Below are 18,168 nucleotides of genomic sequence, written 5' to 3'. Positions count from 1 at the left end.
TGCTGTCCAAAAAGACATCAAATGGCCACGGCCTCATTTGCAGGAGAGTCAATGTGGTGTGGAGATGCTACCAGACAAGATGGATATATGTCATCATACATTTGTCCAAAACCTTTGAATGTACAACACCAAGAATTAAGCATAGCATAAACTATGGACTTTGGGTGACTGTGATGAGTCAGTGTAGGTCCATCAATTGTAACAAATGCATCACTCTGATTGGGGGGGGAGGGGTTGATAATGGGGCAGGCTGTGCATGTGTTGGGGCAGGAGGGATATGAAAAAATCTCTGTACCTTCCCTTTAATCTTGCGGTGAATCTTAAACTGCTCTTTGAAAAATGTCTTAATTTTTAAAAATTTCTTTAAATCTTCCTAAAGCTTTCAGGCTATTGGAAGGGGATGTAGTGGTGGTGGTGGTGGGGATTGTTGAACATGACTTGGCAATGCTGTTCCTTATTTGAACTGGGTGAGAGGCACTTCTGCCAATTATGATGTATCTATCTCCCTTTGGGGAATCTTGACTTGTCTCAGTGATGGGGGTGTAACACAGCAACTGGCTTGGAAATCTATGAGCCAACCTCTGAGATGAAGTGAAAGATTCAGTAAATGGGTTGGGACCCTATTCCAAATTCTTGGTGAATATAATCAGATGTTGGCATTAAAGAAAAGTCCTACAGGGTTTAACAAATCATATAACCACCAAACGGTATGTTGTCTTCCCAGGATTTGAATTCATCTTCCTCGTTCATGTGAGGTAATGTGTGATAAAATTCATCTGAGGTGAACCAGTGATGAAATCCTTGGAATTACAATGAGACATATCAGAAGCATTTACATATTTTGTAGTATTGTTACGTCTGTGCTTAGTGGGGCTTCAGAGCTGCCAGAAGAAAGAGAATTGACTGCCAACTTCTCCAGCATGTCTTTAAGAAAGGTTCCTGAAGACTTGACCCCAATTACAACCACACTGGATTTATCCTATAATCTCCTTTCTCAACTCCAGCATTCAGATTTTCGTTCTCTCTCTAAACTGAAAGTTCTGATTCTATGCCACAACAGAATCCAAGAGCTGGATATCAAGACCTTTGAATTCAACATGGAGTTAAGATACTTAGACGTGTCTAACAACAGACTGAAGCGTGTAGCCTGGTTCTCACTGGCGGGTCTCAGACACTTAGATCTGTCCTTCAATGACTTTGACACCGTGCCTATTTGCATGGAGACTGGCAACGTGTCACACCTGGAAACCCTAGGTCTGAGTGGGGCAAAAATACAAAAATCAGATTTTCAGAAAATTGCTCATTTGCATCTAAATACTGTCTTCTTAGGATTGAGAACTCTATCTCATTATGAAGAAGGTAGCCTGCCCATCTTAAACACAACAAAACTTCACATTGTGTTACCAGTGAACACAAATTTCTGGGTTCTTTTGCATGATGGAATCAAAACTTCAAAAATATTAGAACTCACTAATATAGATTTGCAAAAGAGCCAGTTTACAAGTTATGGGTCTCAACAAAATCCTATTTTAGAGAATGCCAAGACATCCATTCTGTTACTTAATAAAGTTGACTTATCCTGGGACGATCTTTTCCTCATCTTCCAGTTGGTTTGGCATACGTCAGTAGAGTACTTCCAGATTCAACATGTGACCTTTGGAGGTAAGGTTTATCTTGACCACAATTCGTTTGACTACTCAAATACTGTAATGAGAACTATAAAACTGGAACATGTACATTTCAGAATTTTTAATATCCCCCAGGAGAGCGTCTACTTGCTTTTTACCAAAATGGATGTAGAAAACCTGACAATATCAGATGCACAAATGCCTCACATGCTGTTCCCTATGTATCCTACAAGATTCCAATATTTAAATTTTGCTAATAATATCTTAACAGATGATGTGTTTAAAAAATCTATCCAATTGCCTCATTTGAAAACTCTTATCTTGAAGGACAATAAATTGGAGACACTTTCCTTAGTGAGTTACTTTGCCAGCAACACATCCTTGAGGCACTTAGATCTGAGTGAAAATCTGTTACAACATGAAAATGACGAAAATTGCTTGTGGCCAGAAACCTTGGTCACCATGAACTTGTCGTTCAACAAATTTGCTGATTCTGTTTTCAGGTGCTTGCCTAGAAACATTCAAATACTGGACCTGAATAGCAACAAAATTCAAACTGTCCCTAAAGAGATTACTCACCTGACATCTTTGCGAGAGTTAAATCTTGCATTTAATTTTCTAACTGATCTTCCTGGGTGCAGTCATTTCAGAAGACTCTTAGTTCTGAACGTTGAAATGAACTTAATTCTCAGCTCATCTCTGGATTTTTTCCAGAGCTGCCAGGAAGTTAAAACTCTAAATGCAGGAAGAAATCCATTCCGGTGTACTTGTGAATTAAGAGATTTCATTCAGCTTGGAAAATACTCAGAGGGCATGATGGTTGGATGGTCAGATTCATACATCTGTGAATACCCTTCGAATCTAAAGGGCACTCAGTTAAAGGATGTTCATCTTCCAGAAATATCCTGCAACACAGGTTTGCTGATTGTCACCATTGTGGTTATCATGCTCGTTCTGGGGGTGGCTGTGGCCTTCTGCTGCCTCCACTTTGATTTGCCCTGGTATCTCAGGATGCTATGTCAATGGACTCAGACATGGCTCAGGGTTAGGAAGACAACTCAGGAGCAACTCAAAAGAAGTGTCCAATTCCATGTGTTTATTTCATACAGTGAACACGATTCTGCCTGGGTGAAGTATGAATTGATTCCCAGTCTAGAGAAAGAAGATGGTTCTGTTCTGATTTGCCTTCATGAGGGAAACTCTGACCCTGGCCAGAGCATGACTGAAGATACCATAAACTGCATTGAGAAAAGCTACAAGTCCATCTTTGTTTTGTCTCCCAGCTTTGTCCAGACTGAATGGTGCCATTATGAACCCTACTTTGCTCACCGCAATCTCTTCCATGAAAGTCTTGATTACATAATTCTTATCTTACTGGAACCCATTCCACTTTACTGCATCCCTACCAGATATCCTAAGCTGAAAGCTCTCATGGAAAAGAAGGCATACTTGGAATGGCCCCAGGATAGGCGTAAATGTGGCCTCTTTTGGGCAAACCTTCGAGCTGCTCTTCATGTTAATTTATTAGACACCACAGGGACATGTGAACTACAGACATTCACAGAACTGAATGAAGTGTTTCGAGGTTCTGCAGTCTCTCTGATCAGAACAGACTGCCTGTAGAGCCCCACCCACTCCTAGGGAGATTGGGACCTACATATACTGTTAGGATATAAATTGATACAACCTTTATGATGGCAATTTGGCAATATCTATTAAAATGAAAAATTATCATTTCTTCATGTCAGTTCCTTGAACGAGTTCTAAGAATGTATCCTATAGAAACACATTTTGCAAAGATTTATGTAAAAATGGTGTTCATCCTGGCATTGTTTATAATCCTAAAAAACTGAAAACAGCTCAAATGCCCACAAAGTAAGGATTGATCTACTAAATCACAGTACATTAACACAATGGAATATTACATAGCTATTAAAACTGAGCTTGCTGTGTATTTATTAACTGGTATGGAGAAAATTGTATTTTGGTTTGTACATTGAAATAAGAGTCTAAAGGAACCTAGACCAGCACATTGGTGTAGTAACAGTGTGTTTGGGTCTGGGAGTTTGGATTACAGCAGTTGGTTTCTATGTTGTATATTTCTATAATGTTGGAGTTGCTTAGAATGAATCTATATTTCTTTTGCAAGCAGAGAAAACAATAAAAATATTATTTTATATATAAAGTATTTTTATTATTTATTTATTCATTTATTGTTGGCCGTGCTAAGACTTGGGGACTTCCCCAGTATCTCAGTCACAAAGAATCCGCCTGCAGTGCAGGAGCACTGGAGACATGGGTTCGATCCCTGGGTCAGGAAGATCCTCTGGAGGGCATGGAAACCCACTCCAGTATTCTTGCCTGGACAATCCCATGGGACAGATGAGCCTGGTGGGCTACAGTCTATAGGGTCACAAAGAGTTGGACATGACTGAAGCACCTAGGCATGCATGCATGTGCTAGGTCTTTGTTGCTTCTCACAGGCTTTTTCTGGTTGTGGCAAGTGGGGGCTACTCATCATTGCGCTGTGCAGGCTTCTCATTGTGGAGGCTTCTCTTGTTCAGAAGAACAGGCTCTAGACACACGGGCTTCCGTAGTTGTGGCACATGATCTTGGTTACCCCACAACATGTGGAATCTTCCCAGACCAGCGATCAAACTCGTGTCCCCTGCGTTGGCAGGTAGATTCTTTACCTCTGGACCACCAGGGAAGTCCTAAAGATAATTTTTAAAGCCTACATGTCCTACTCATTTTCTTTGATCTTCCCTTCTAGTCTCACAAATCATTGAAAGAGAATAAGCTCTCTTGAAGTTTGCAAAATTATATTTCAAAAATGAGCATCAAGAACAAACATGTTCTTTCCCTGATTAGGAAAATGTCTGTGGCTCACTCGCATGATAAAGGAAGGAAATGGCTGTAAGATCTGACACCATCACCACATATGTCCTTGCTTCCTATCACTGAGCCCTTTTGAACTATTGGCCCTTTCTCAGTACATGCGTCTCTCTTTATGTGCCCAGACTCTAGGACTTGCATTTGCCTGCCTATGATACTTTCCTGCCCTAGCTTGTTCATGAAATTTTATACATCCTTCAGGCAAAATCCAAATATTGACTCTTCTTTGAAACCTTCCTCATTTCTTCCCCAAGCATGATGCTCCTCTATTCTCTATAACACTTTGGACATATTTATATCACCAAATTGATTACATATATTTTTAAAATCCATTCTCCCTCTTCTATGAGCTCCACAAAGGTAAGGACAGACTTCCCTCTGCCCTCGTATAAGCAGCAGTTTGTTCAGTCCATGGTTCAGAAAAGATGTTCAATGAACTTTCATGGAATGGACTTTGGGTTAACTAGAGAAACTTAGCAGGGACTCAACTGGCTTCAGGATGTGCATACATGTTCAGTTGCACAGTTAGGTTTAACTCTGTGTGACCTATGGCCTGTAGCTTGCCAGGCTCCTCTGTCCATGGGATTCTCCAGGCAAGAATACTGGAGTGGGTTGTCATTCCCTCCTCCAGGGGATCTTTCTGACCTGGGAAACTTGCATCTGCTTGCGTCTCCTGCACTGCAAGTGGACTCTTTATCAACTGAGCCACTTGGGAAGCCTGGCTTCAAGACAGAGAGTGGAATTTGAAGGTGAATTCTGAGGAGCCAAAGAGTAAGATCAGGCGTAGTTTAAAGTTTGGAAGAGAAGACAGAGAATCCATAATTGAAGGATTTCTGAATATAGCTTGAATCAGTGAATTTACCAATATTTGGTTTTTCTTAACTTATGAAAGGCTTCCCAGATGGTGCAGCAGTAAAAAAAGAATCTGCCTGCTAATGCAGGAGATGCAAGAGACTTGGGTTTGACTCCTGGGTCAGGAAGACCCCTGGAGGAGGGTATGGCAACCCACTCCAGTATTCTTACCTGGAGAATCCCATGGACAGAGGAGCCTGATGGGCTATAGTCCATGGGGTCTCAAAGAGCTGGACACACTGAGCCTCTGAGCACACATGTACTTGACTTAGGAAAGCATCTATCTCAGCTCATTCAATCTAATAAAACCAATCTCCTAAGCAGGCTAAAACTGGGTTCTGCATTTAACTGTATTTCCTTATGATCTGTGGTTTTATGAATTCCTCACACTAGTGATCATTTAAAAAAGAGTTCTCAGGAAGGTCCCTGAGAGCGTAGGGAGAAGTCTGGTGTGGATCTAGAAGCCAGGGTGTGTTTCCTTTTGGCCGAAGCCTGTCTACTCTGAGGTGCTGGAGTTCAGCAGCCCTGAGGCTGAACGTCCCTCTTCCTCCTTCCTGGTCTGTCTGGTGAAAGGGGAAACCCTAGGAAACCACAGTGGAGCCATGGCAGAGGACGGAGAGAATGCCTTTCTTCCCAGGCACCCAGCATCTGGGCTGCTGTGTGTGCTTCAGGGCTTCTGGAGGAGTCAGACATACCATATGAAGATTCTGTAAATCTCTCATAAATTACTCGGTGTAAGACTTTTACAGATTAGTTAATTTGGCACAAACAAAGAGGATAACACCATCCCTAAAGTTTTCAGGATTGGATTATTCATGGCAGTTATTCCAGTTCTCAATTTAGTAGATACAGTTTTTTTTTTTTTAATAGACGTTTATTACAATTAAAAAAAAATAACACATTAGGCTTAGCTCTCAGCAACTTCTAATTTCAGCAGCTGGACAACCCCTAAGTCTTCCTGACAATTATTTGAGATTTGGATTCTTGTCTGCAGTCTCTCCCTACTCGCCAAGGCATCCTGCATTGGCAACCCAATACACCTAAAACAATGTGCTTGTTTTATCAGTAACTCATGACCTGGGGCTGCTCCTCAGATTAACCGCCATTTATCCACAACCCAGAATATATATATAAAGGATAAAGAATAATTGGGATCCTGGTTTTCCCAGGAGGTTGCAAGGACAACTTTTTCACTGATGCTCTGCTGGGGAAGCTTCCCACAGTCCTCTAGCTCCATTTCCCACCCCTCTGCCTTTGGTACTGATCTCAGTTATCTCTGCTATCATTTTTCTACTTATATTGCCTATTCTGTCTTCCCCCACTAGAATGCAAACTCCTTTAGAGCAGAGATTTTGTCTGTTTTGCTCACAGATGTTGTCTCCACCTTTGCCCAGGACAGTGCCTGGCACATAGCTTCTCTCCAAGGATTTCTGAAGGAAACACAGCTTGTCTGTAGACACTTCATTGATTGACCACCTCTGCCCTTCTGAGATCCAGCAGGGCAGCCAAGTTCAACCACCTCAGTGCTGGGCCTTGTTGTAAATCAGGCACATAGATTTACCAGTCAGGGAGCATTCCTCACATTCAGCAAGTATATTTTTGCTTACATTTTCTGGGACCGGGCTTCCCTGGTAGCTGAGCTGATAAAGAATCTAACTGCAATGCAGGAGATCCCATTCGATTCCTGGGTTGGGAAGATCCACTGGAGAAGGGACAGGCTACCCACTCCAGTATTCTTGGGCTTCCCTTGTGGCTCAGCTGGTAAAGAATCTGCCTGCAATGTGGGAGACCTGGGTTCAGTCCCTGGGTTGGGAAGATTGCCTGCAGAAGGAAAAGGCTATACCCACGTCAATATTCTGGCCTGGAGAATTCCCATGACTGTACAGTTCGCGGGGTCACAAAGAGGCGGAGCTGACTGAGTGGCTTCCGCTTTCTTTCATTTTCCTGGCCCAGCCGCCACTAGGCTGTCTCCCCTGCCGCCGCCTTTGGCTCTTCCCTTTACTTCCTCCTGTTGGATTCTGCTTCATCTGAGGCTCTTTCTGTGGATTGCTCTTGAATGATTTCAGAGTCTGCAATTATACGGATCACCACAAATGGGTTTTATGGGTCAATCCCCCATCACTGCCTCTGTTCTTATTGCTGTATCAGCTCTTCAAGAAGTGTAATGGAAGTTCTGGGTCGACAAGGTCTCTGCTGTGGCCCACACCTCAGACCCCGTCCGCTCTCCCCCACACCCAGATCTCTGGAGAGACTTTCTTGAATTTTCTCTTTCTCCCTGTAGTTCCCTGATAGCATGTCTGTAATGATGGTTTCATTCTTAGGGTCTGGTACTGCCAGGCCTGACAATGTCCTCCAAGCTGTATGTCCCTGGCCCAGATACAGACCTGCGTAGACCTTGGTCTTCACTTGATCCTTCAAGGTACTCCCTGACCCTCTGCCTCACACAGGAGGCCAGCCAGGTATCCTACAGAGCTCTGGGTTTCATGCCTATGGGTGCTCTCAGGGACTGGTGTTGGGTCCTCATCTGAGGTGGACAGTCTGGCAAGCAGCTCACTTCTGCTGGTTGAAACTGTGGAATCACTCAAGATTGGGCCAGAATGGTACACACAGGCTGGTTTGGGGTAACTCTCTTGACCACAGAATGACTTTGGGGGTCTGGGATACCAACAGTTTACCACTAACCCTTGGGCTTGAGCCACCATGTAAGCCCATGCCCCTCTGTGATTTGAGTGTGGTGCCATCTCCTGTCTTCAGGACCTGAGGCCGGTGTGACAGTGGATGCTATCCCCACCATGATCCCTGAGCCTCTGGCATCCAGGATGATAACTACCATGCTGCAGGCTATGTGCCAGGTACGAAGTAGTCCTTGGAGTGTGGCTTTCAAGACTGAACACCAATGAGTCTTCTGGTCACTGTCTTCTCTTGCCTGCCATTGACATGGTGAAATCATGCTCTCTGGCCCTAAGTCATGTGGACAAGGGAAGTTCCTACTTTGTAGCAGTGGAGTTGAGCCTCTCTCTTCACGCATGGACCCCTTACTACCCTCCCCACTGGCAGTGGTGTCTGTCAGTCAACACTGAAAGGACTCCCATTCTAGAGATGCAGTGATTCCCGCCTCAAGAGTCTGGGCTGGGATCTGCCTTATTCTGTTTCCACCATAAAATTGTGAATGGTAAACTTAATAAGACCAGAAAATGAATGTTAGTTTACATTTCCCTGCCTACTTTTTGGAAGACTTGTATCAACAAGGCACAGTACCACCAACCTTTGAGAGAGAGTAGGAAAAGACTGTGATGCTGGGAGGGATTGGGGGCAGGAGGAGAAGGGGACGACAGAGGATGAGATGGCTGGACGGCATCACTGACTTGATGGACATGAGTCTGAGTGACCTCCGGGTGTTGGTGATGGACAGGCAGGCCTGGTGTGCTGGGATTCATGGGGTCGCAAAGAGTCGGACACGACTGAGCGACTGAACTGAACTGAACTGAATTGGAAGGGGATGTGGACAGATGATGCAGGGTCATGAGTAATAATAAAACCATTATTCGAGACACGCTAGCAGAGAACTGAAGGCACAAAAAGATCTACGCTGTTTAATGGAAACAGGTCCTGAAGAGCCCTGGTCCTGTGATTAATTACGGCATTGCTACTATTTATTTTTGGTGGAAACTCTCCAGGAACATAACATCGGACAATAAAGTGCCTGAAGAGATGGCTCTTGGATTTGAACAGGAAGAGACAGTGCTTGGACTCTATAAAGAATTTTTTGATTTACCAAATAGACAGTGAACAATGTACAGATAATTCTTCTCTACCCATCTCCAGGAATAAGTCTTATACTTCACATAGGTCTGTACTTTTAGAAACATTTTAAAATCAGATTATTTATATAGACAGGAGCTCTGCAAAATTTTCCTACAGCCCTGCACACCCTAGAGGCAGCTTTGAAGGAGAATATCCTGGCCTATGCAGCCAGAACATACATTGATTCTTATTTCTTGGAGGCACGATGTCTTTTTTTAGTTTTAAAGTAAGTTATTGGCAGCAGAATAGTCTTTGTCTTGAGTGCTAATAGGGATGTGGTGAAAGTCCGTGCTGAGACTGATGGGTCTGACATATTGAAAAAGGCAAATTCCACCATATTAAGGTTATAGGAAGTTCCTCTTAGGGTTTTTATAAAACCTGAAAGAAGAATCTCATTTTATCTCATGATGGGTGAGAGTACCACATTATTAACTTCTGTTCTCCCCAAAGAGGAAGTTAGAGCCTTAGCTGTGCCCACAAACTCTCTAATCCTAAGGCACTGAAGTGTTTGTCATCCTGGAAGCACAGTTCCTGTGACCCTGGGGGGAAAAAAAATGAGCCAGAGAAAGCTGCTTGAGGAACCTCTACCAGCTACTAGCTCTCATTGTCTTCTTTATTTTTTATTTTTAGTTGGAGGATAATTGCTTTACAATGTTGCATTGCTTTCTATACTATATACAATTGCATTTCCATACAATAACATGAATCAGCCATACATGTACATACGTCCCCTCATTCTTGAACCACCCTCCCATCCCTCCAGGTTGTCACAGAGTGCCAGAGGGAGCTTCCTGTGTTATACAGCAACTTTCCACTAGCTGTCTATTTTATGGGGCTTCCCTTGTGGCTCAGTAGTAAAGAATCTGCCTTCAATGCTGGAGACCCAGGTTCAATCCCTGGGTTGGGAAGATCCCCTGGAGAAGGAAATGGCAAGCCACTCTAGTCTTCTTGCCTGGAAAATCCCATGGATGGAAGAACCTGGCGGGCTATAGTCCATGGGGTTACAAAGAGTCGGACACAATTGTTTTACATACGGTAAGGCGATGGCACCCCACTCCAGTACTCTTGCCTGGAAAATCCCATGGACAGAGGAGCCTGGTAGGCTGCGGTCCATGGGGTTGTGAAGAGTCGGACATGACTAAGCGACTTCCCTTTCACTTTTCACTTTCATGCATTGGAGAAGGAAATGGCAACCCACTCCAGTGTTCTTGCCTGGAGAATCCCAGGGATGGGGGAGCCTGGTGGGCTGCCGTCTATGGGGTCACACAGAGTCGGACACGACTGAAGTGACTTAGCAGCAGCAGCAGCAGCAAGGCATATGTTTCAGCACTACTCTCTCAATTTGTCCCACCTTCTCCTTCCTCTGCTGTGCTCACAAGTCTTTTCTCTGTCTGCGTCTCTATTCCTCGCCTGCAAAGAGGTTCATCTTTCTAGACTCTATATGTATGCGTTAATATAGGATATTTGTTTTTTTCTTTCTGACTTACTTCACTCTGTATAATAGGCTTTAGGATCATCTGCCTCATTAGGGCTCAGATTCATTCTTTTTTTATGGCTGAGTATATTCCATTGTACATATGGACCACAACTTCTTGACCCATTCATCTGCTGATGGACATCTAGGTCACTTCCATATCCTGGCTGTTATAAATAGTGTTGCAATCTCATTGTCTTCTTTCAACTCCTAGATTCACTAGCCTCATGGAGATCCAGAGACCAATCAGCCCTCCTCCTGGTTCTTTTGTTTCTAGATTGAGCTGAATCAGTCTCCATGATGCTGTTTTAAGTATCCTGGCACACTGTGTAGTAATACAAATTGCTGACATTTGGGGGTTTATACATGTCTGTCACTGTTCTAAGGCTGTCATGAGTTTTACTTGTTAATTCTCATAGACCTGTGAATTAAATTTTATTATTATTCTCATATAATGAGGTACCCAAGGTACCAAAAGGTTAAGGTTTCATGGTTAGTCTGATTACAGTAAGAAACCCAGGCAGTCTGATTATAGAGCTGGCTTTCGTATCTTTTCTGCTATTCAGCCTCCCATGAGCTTGGAAACTAACTACTGTCTTGCTAGACCTTTTTCTTGGATGGAAGGATATTGTTGCACAAGAGCAATTGGCATGATTTGGTGTATAACCCGAATGCTGTCAGTCCTCACTGCCTGTGGCTACAGAGAAGACTCATCAACATCAAGGCGCCTCATTCTTGGTCCCCACAAATACTTCTATAAGACTCCAAGGGGCCTTGCATATGCTCACACTCCACACAGTCAGCCACACTCACGGTCTGGTGCTACTGCAGTCTACTCCACTTCAGCTATCTCAGGGGGCTAGCCTGGGGCCTGTACAAGGTCCAAGAAGGAGCCTTGCACTATTGATATTGCCGAATGAAGTGCCTTCCAGACTGTGTTAATCTTCATGTTAAGAGTGCTTCTCCTAATAACCCCAAATCCATTTATCTTGAGGTGAGGAGACACACTGAGTTCCATGGAGTGGTGGGTTCAGTCTCTTTCTCCTCAGAATTGGGTGTCAACATCTCAGCATTTCAAAGCTGCAATGCTAGGATCCAGAGTCGTATCCAGTCAACAGGATCAATTCACACCTGTTAGAATGGCCATCATCCAAAGGACAAGAAATAACAATTGTTAGTGAAGATGTGGAGAAAAAGGAACCTTAGTGTACTGTTGATAGAAATGTACCTTGGTATGGCCATTATGAAAAACAATAGGGAGTTTTTTCAAAAATTTAAAAAGAGAACTGCCATACGATCCAGCAATTCCACACCTGGGTATCTGAAAAAAAAAAAGACAAACCCACTAATTTGAAAAGAATATGCACCCTCCTGTTCATTTTAGCACTACTTACAATAGCCAAAATACAGAATTAACCTACATGCCCATGGATAGTCAATGAATAAAGAAAATGTGGTATACAAATAATGGACTACTATTTAGTCATTAAAAAGTCTTGCCATTTGTGACAACATGAATAGACCTTGAAGACATTATACTAAGTGAAATAAGGTAGGCTGAGACAGACAAACACTATATGATCTCACTTATACATGGAATCTAAAACAAAAACAAAACAAAACAAAAAACCTAGCTCATAGATACAGAAAACGGACTTACGGTTGACAGAAGCAGGGGTAGGGGTGTGAGTGCAATGAGTGAAGGGGATGAAAAGGTACAAATGTCTAGTTATTTGTAAGTAAGCCAAGGGGATACAATGTACAGTATGGTGACTATAGTTAATATACTGTATGGCATATTTGAAAGTTGCTAAAAGTGTAGATCGTGAATATTCTCATCACAAGAAAGAAACATTCATAACTCTGTATGGTGACATGTTAATTAGACATTGTAGGGATCATTTTGCAATATATACAAATAGTGAACCATTATATTGTGCATCTGAAACTAATATAATATTATATGTGAATTATATCTCAATAAAAAAATTGGGAAACGTAAGACAATCCTATCAGTGCTTAGAGTTTTATCTGAAAATGACAAATAATTTAAAATCCGATGGCATATTAAGTGACTCTGTTATAGAAATAGATAAATAAACCTTCAAAAACAAAACTTATGATTGATTTGAGTGCACATAAATATACACTATAAAACTACCAATTCTCTAAAGTACCCAGTCAACTTTTTAAAATAAAAAGTAATTGCGGCTACATACACAATCTTAGAAACCTTCCTAATTAAACACACTAAGGAAAGAGGCCTTTTATAGGCACAATAAAGGATAAAAATGGTAGAGACCTAGTAGATGCTGAAGAAATCAAAAAGAGATGGAAAGAATACACAGAAGAACTATATAAAAAAGATCTTAAAGAACCAGATTACTACTATAGTGCGGTTAGTCATCTAGAGCCAGACATTCTGGAGTGGGAAGTCAAGTGGGTCTCAGGAAGCACTGCTATTAATAAAGTGAGTGGATGCAATGAAATTCCAGCAGAACTATTCAAATCCCCGAAGAAGGATGCCATCAAGGTTTTGCATTCATTATGTCAACAAATCTGGAAGACCCAGCAGTGGCCACAGGATTGAAAAAGGTCAATCCTCATCCCAATTCCCAAGAAGGGTAGTACCAAAGAGTGTGCTAACCATTGGACAATTGCTCTCATCTCCCACACTAGAAAGGTCATGCTTAAAATGTTGTGTGCTAGGCTTCAGCATTATGTGAACGAAGAACTTCCAGATGTCCAAACTGGCTTTAGAAAAGGAAGAAGAACTAGAGACAAATTGCCAACATTCGCTGGATAATAGAGAAAGCAAGGGCATTTCAGAAAAACATCTATCTCTGTTTCATCGACTACATTAAAGCCTTTGACTGTGTGGATCATGACAAACTGTGGAAAGCTCTTACCTGTCTCCTGAGAAACCTGTATGCAGGTCAAGAAGAAACAGTTAGATCCTTCCATGGAACAACTGATTGGGTCAAGATCTAGAAAGGAGCTATCTACTGTCACCTTATATGTTTAATCTATACACTGAGCACATCATGAGAAATGCCAGGCTGGATGAGTTACAAACTGGAATTAAGATGGGCAGGAGAAACATCAACAACCTCAGATATGCAGATGATACCACTCTAATGGCAGAAAGCAAAGAGGAACTAAAGAGCTTCTTGATGAGGGTGAAGGAGGACAGTGAAAGAGCTGGCTTAAGACTAAATATTAAAAAAACTAAGATCATGGCATCTGGCCCCATTGCTGCTGCTGCTGCTGCTGCTGCTATGTCACTTCAGTCATGTCTGACTCTGTGTGACCCCATAGAGGGCAGCCTACCAGGCTTCCCCGTCCCTGGGATTCTCCAGGCAAGAACACTGGAGTGGGTTGCCATTTCCTTCTCCAATGCATGAAAGTGAAAAGTGAAAGTGAAGTCGCTCAGTCGTGTCTGACTCTTCGCGACCCCATGGTTTGCAGCCCACCAGGCTCCTCCATCCATGAGATTTTCCAGGCAAGAGTACTGGAGTGGGTTGCTATTGCCGCATGGCAAATAGAAGGGGACAAGGTGGAAGTAATGACAGATTTCCTCCTCTTGGGCTCCAAAATCACTGCGGACCGTGACTGCAGCCATGAAATTAAAAGACGACTGCTTCTTGGCAGGAAAGGGATGACAATCCTAGGCAGTATATTGAAAAGCAGAGACATTACTCTGCTGACAAAGGTCCATATAGTCAAGACTATGGTCTTCTCAGTGGTCACATAGGGTTGTGAGAGCTGGACCGTAAAGAAGGCAGAACACCAAACAATGGATGCCTTCAAAGTGTAGTGCTGGAAAAGACTCTTGAAAGTCCCTTGGACAGCAAGGAGATCAAACCGGTCAATCTTAAGGGAGATCAACCCTGAATATTCCCTGGAAGGACTGAAACTGAAGCTCCAGTGTTTTAGTCATCTGATGCACACAGAAGACTCACTGGAAAAGTCCCTGATGCTGGGAAAGATCAAGGGCAGAAGGAGAAGAGGGCGTCAGAGGATGAGATGGCTGGATGGCATCACTGATGCAATGGACATGAACTTGGGGAAACTCTGAGAGATGGCAAGGGACAGGGAGGCCTGGTGTGCTGCAGTCCGTGGAGTCACAAAGAGTCAGATGTGACTGGGCAACTGAGCAACAACAACAAGGAAAGAGGAAAATACCACATAGTCATTCCAATAAAAATAGTACCATAAGTATGTGTAATCAAAATATTAACAAAAAATTTAAATTTCTGCCCACTTAAAAATATTGTCAAATATTCTGTTGGCTTCTTTTCTATAATATTTTTCTGAAAAGTGAAAGTGAAGAAAAAAAAATCTTCTGATGTTTAATAATAATAAATTATGAAGGTGAAATTGTGACTCATTAGCCTATTGGGCAAAAATAAACTTTGGTCCTTTGCTGTTTCCTTTCCCAGTTTTTGTACATGATTGTTTCAGGATTCTTAACTGAGCAAATACCATAAAATTGTGTCTTTTTTCTTAGCCCTTACAATTTATATAGCAAGTTCAAATTAGAATTTTATAACATTTTATTCTTTAGAAAAAGTTCCAGAAATCAGCTTCCCCAAGGCAAGTATGTGGTTTATATAATCAAAACAAATAGTTGAACTACATCTGCTAGATGAGATTAAAAACAACAACAAAACCTCTTTCCTCAAAACTGGGTGTTAACATCTCAGCATTTCAAAGCTGCTATGTTGGGATCCAGAGTTTCACCCAGTCTCTAAGGAAATCCATTTGTTCAGCACTCACTCCTATCCTTCCTGGGAGCTCTAAACCAGTCCAGGGGGGCAAGGAGTATGAAATGGCACCCTGTCCCTTCCACTATCCATACTCCCTCCCTCCCCTCCTTGGTGACTCCCCAAAACACAACCCCCTACTTATGCATATCAGTTTATGCCTACAGATAGAGAAGAGAGAACATCACCCAAACAGCCAAACTTCTCTTCCCAGTTTGGGTTTGGCTAGGACACCCTGCCGCAGGTGCTGGGCTTAGTCGCTCAGTCGTGCCTGACTCTTTGCAACCCCGTGGACTGCCAGGCTTTTCTGTCCATGGGGATTTTCCAGGCAAGAATACTGGAGTGGGTTGCCATGCCCTCCTCCAGGGAAACTTCCCCACCCAGAAATCGAGCCCAGGTCTCCTGCAGTGCGGGAGGATGCTTTACTGGCTAAACCATCAGGGAAACCCAAGAATGCTGGAGTAGGTAGCCTATCCCTTCTCCAGGGGATCTTTTCCACCCAGGAATCGAACCAGGGTCTCCTGCATTGCAGGCAGATTCTAAACCACCTGAGCTACCAGGAAAGCTCACTCTGCTGCATATTTTATGCCCATTGGATGGGCAGGTTTGCCCCCTAAGGAGGCTTAGGAGAAGATGGAGGGCCAACATCTTCTTGAGACTTATCTTCTTGGGATTTTACAACCAAAAAGCTGGCTAAGCTTTACACTGAACTGATATAATAGATCAAAACTGAATAGATAGCCTTTTGTTTTTCATTTTGAAGTCTCTGTCTTAAAACCAAAGGACTTTGGGAGCTTCAGGCCCCAAAAGGACACAAATGATAGGCAAAGATCACTAAAAAAGAAAAACCAAGCCAGATTAAAACAAAAAAAAATAGGGTCAAGAAAAGCAGCAACTCAGAGGCACTGTAACTTCTCATTTTGCAGCGTGCGTTAAACCTTGAAGCCAGGGCCCCGGAGAAGTCGGGTTAGAAGCAGTTTCACTTCGTGGATTGCTCCCCGCGGGGCCTTTCCGGAGGCGGAAAGCAGAAGTTCATGTTATTAAAATAGATCCCATTGTGCATGCTAGAGCAACACCATCGGCCGGGCGTCTCTTCCGGCTAGTCCACCGCTTCATTTCGCAAGCTGGCTCCCCCCAACCCATTTGTATGAACTCTATTGGAAACTCGGCTTTTGCGGGGAGCTGTGGAGTGTGTGCTGAAGCATTTGGCCACTTGGTGTATAAAACACCAAGTGAAACACCAAGTTGTGCGGTAAGTTATTTAATGAGCTCTCGTGTCAGAGAAAGAACGTTCTGGGAAAACCCTTTCTGACCTTCTTTACCGCTCACCTTGACTGGGGCGCTTGCCACGTCAGTCACCTTCTGAGCACGAACTGCAGGAGGCTCGTGAGACTGGCACGTTAAAAGAAAGCTGCCCTCTTTTTCTTTTGTTATTTCTCATTTTGATTTCTTCTTCCTCTCCACTACCTCTGAAAGGCAAGGAGTAGAATGGGGCCCGCTTTTCGGGTCTACTTAATTCTTACTCCCAGGCCACATCAAAACAACAATACAGAAATGCTGAAAGCTCCAGCTTCGGCACTACCTGAGAGCTTGTTAGAAATGCAGGATTTCAGGCTCCACCCCAGGCCTTTTGGATTAGAACATGCATTTTAACAAGACCTCAGCTGATTCAGTTTGCTCGGTAGGGTTTGGGAAGCACTGGGAAAGAAAGCTTTGAAAATGAAGGGAGGTCTTGCCCTCCGCCCCCCGGGGTGGAGGGGTGGAGGGGTTGGGGCTGCGCGGGTAGCCCTGGTGTGAAAATTTGGGTCACAGCGACATCTTGTGGTTACCGTAGTGGTAGCGGTTGAGTTTTCCGGTGGGCAAGCTGCTTTGACTGTGCAAGCGCGCTCAGTCTGACTCTTTCCGACCCCTTGGGCTGCGGAGAAGGCAATGGCACCCCACTCCAGTACTCTTGCCTGGAAAATCCATGGACGGAGGAGCCTGGTGGGCTGCAGTCCATGGGGTCGCGAAGAGTCGGACACGACTGAGCGAGTTCACTTTCACTTTTTACTTTCATGCATCGGAGAAGGAAATGGCAACCCACTCCAGTGTTCTTGCCTGGAGAATCCCAGGGACGGGGAAGCCTGGTGGGCTGCCGTCTGTGGGGTCGCAGAGAGTCGGAGACGACTGAAGCGACTTAGCAGCAGCAGCAGCAGCAAGGCTGTAGCCCGCCAGGCTCCTCTGTCCATGGAATTTTCCAGGCCAGCGGTTAATTGTTCATCCCTGGAGGAAACAGATGAACGCTGCACTAGGGTCCAGAGGTCTCTGGGTTCGGCCTCTCTCCTCTAGGCTGTCAATCAAAGAGATACGGGCTCTTTTCCAAGAATGCCTTCTACCAGGGTTGAGAACGGTTTATAGGCACAGGGATTTTCTGCGTTAGAAGCAGCAGGATCAACAGATTTCAAAGTATTTCTTTCCTCTTCACAAGATTTATGATACAATTCATAAAGCTGTTAAAACTCCGTGGCACAAGAATGGTTCTAGAGATCATAAAAAATGAGTAGATCCCCCCCTTTCAAGCATGACGCTTGCTTTAAATAATTGTTTGTATTTGCTGAACTTTTAGTCTGTTTCAAGAACTAAGAGTCTGCATGTGCTAATCAATTAAACCTCACATCAGTCCAGTGAGACTGTTTGGTTTAGTCGCTCAGCCACGTCTGACTCTTTGCAACCCCATGGACTGCAGCATGCCAGGCTTCCCTGTCCATCA

The 18,168-nt window shown here is 43.5% G+C and overlaps 1 protein-coding gene across 17 annotated transcripts in view; it reads left to right on the top strand.

Moving 5' to 3' along the window:
* TLR10 (toll like receptor 10) overlaps positions 1 to 18,168 on the top strand; it is a 36,049-nt gene that overhangs the window by 3,160 nt on the left and 14,721 nt on the right. For 3 of the 17 annotated variants that reach the window (XR_011257707.1, XR_011257709.1, XR_011257705.1), the window contains one exon: positions 16,346 to 16,671. The exons of 2 other annotated variants lie outside the window; for them this stretch is intronic. Coding sequence is in view for 1 of the 15 variants with exons in the window: in XM_069593854.1 (XP_069449955.1) it covers positions 813 to 3,251 (2,439 nt within the window). In the remaining 14 variants the exon portion in view is untranslated. Of the gene's footprint in view, positions 1 to 724; positions 3,814 to 16,345; positions 16,672 to 18,168 lie in introns of those variants that run through there. 12 more of the 17 variants (XR_011257700.1, XR_011257704.1, XR_011257698.1 and 9 more) reach the window with 9 other exon arrangements.

This window comes from Ovis canadensis, chromosome 6 (genome assembly GCF_042477335.2).
Source record: "Ovis canadensis isolate MfBH-ARS-UI-01 breed Bighorn chromosome 6, ARS-UI_OviCan_v2, whole genome shotgun sequence".
Lineage (NCBI taxonomy): Eukaryota > Metazoa > Chordata > Mammalia > Artiodactyla > Bovidae > Ovis > Ovis canadensis.
This window is presented reverse-complemented; position numbering and strand designations above follow the sequence as displayed.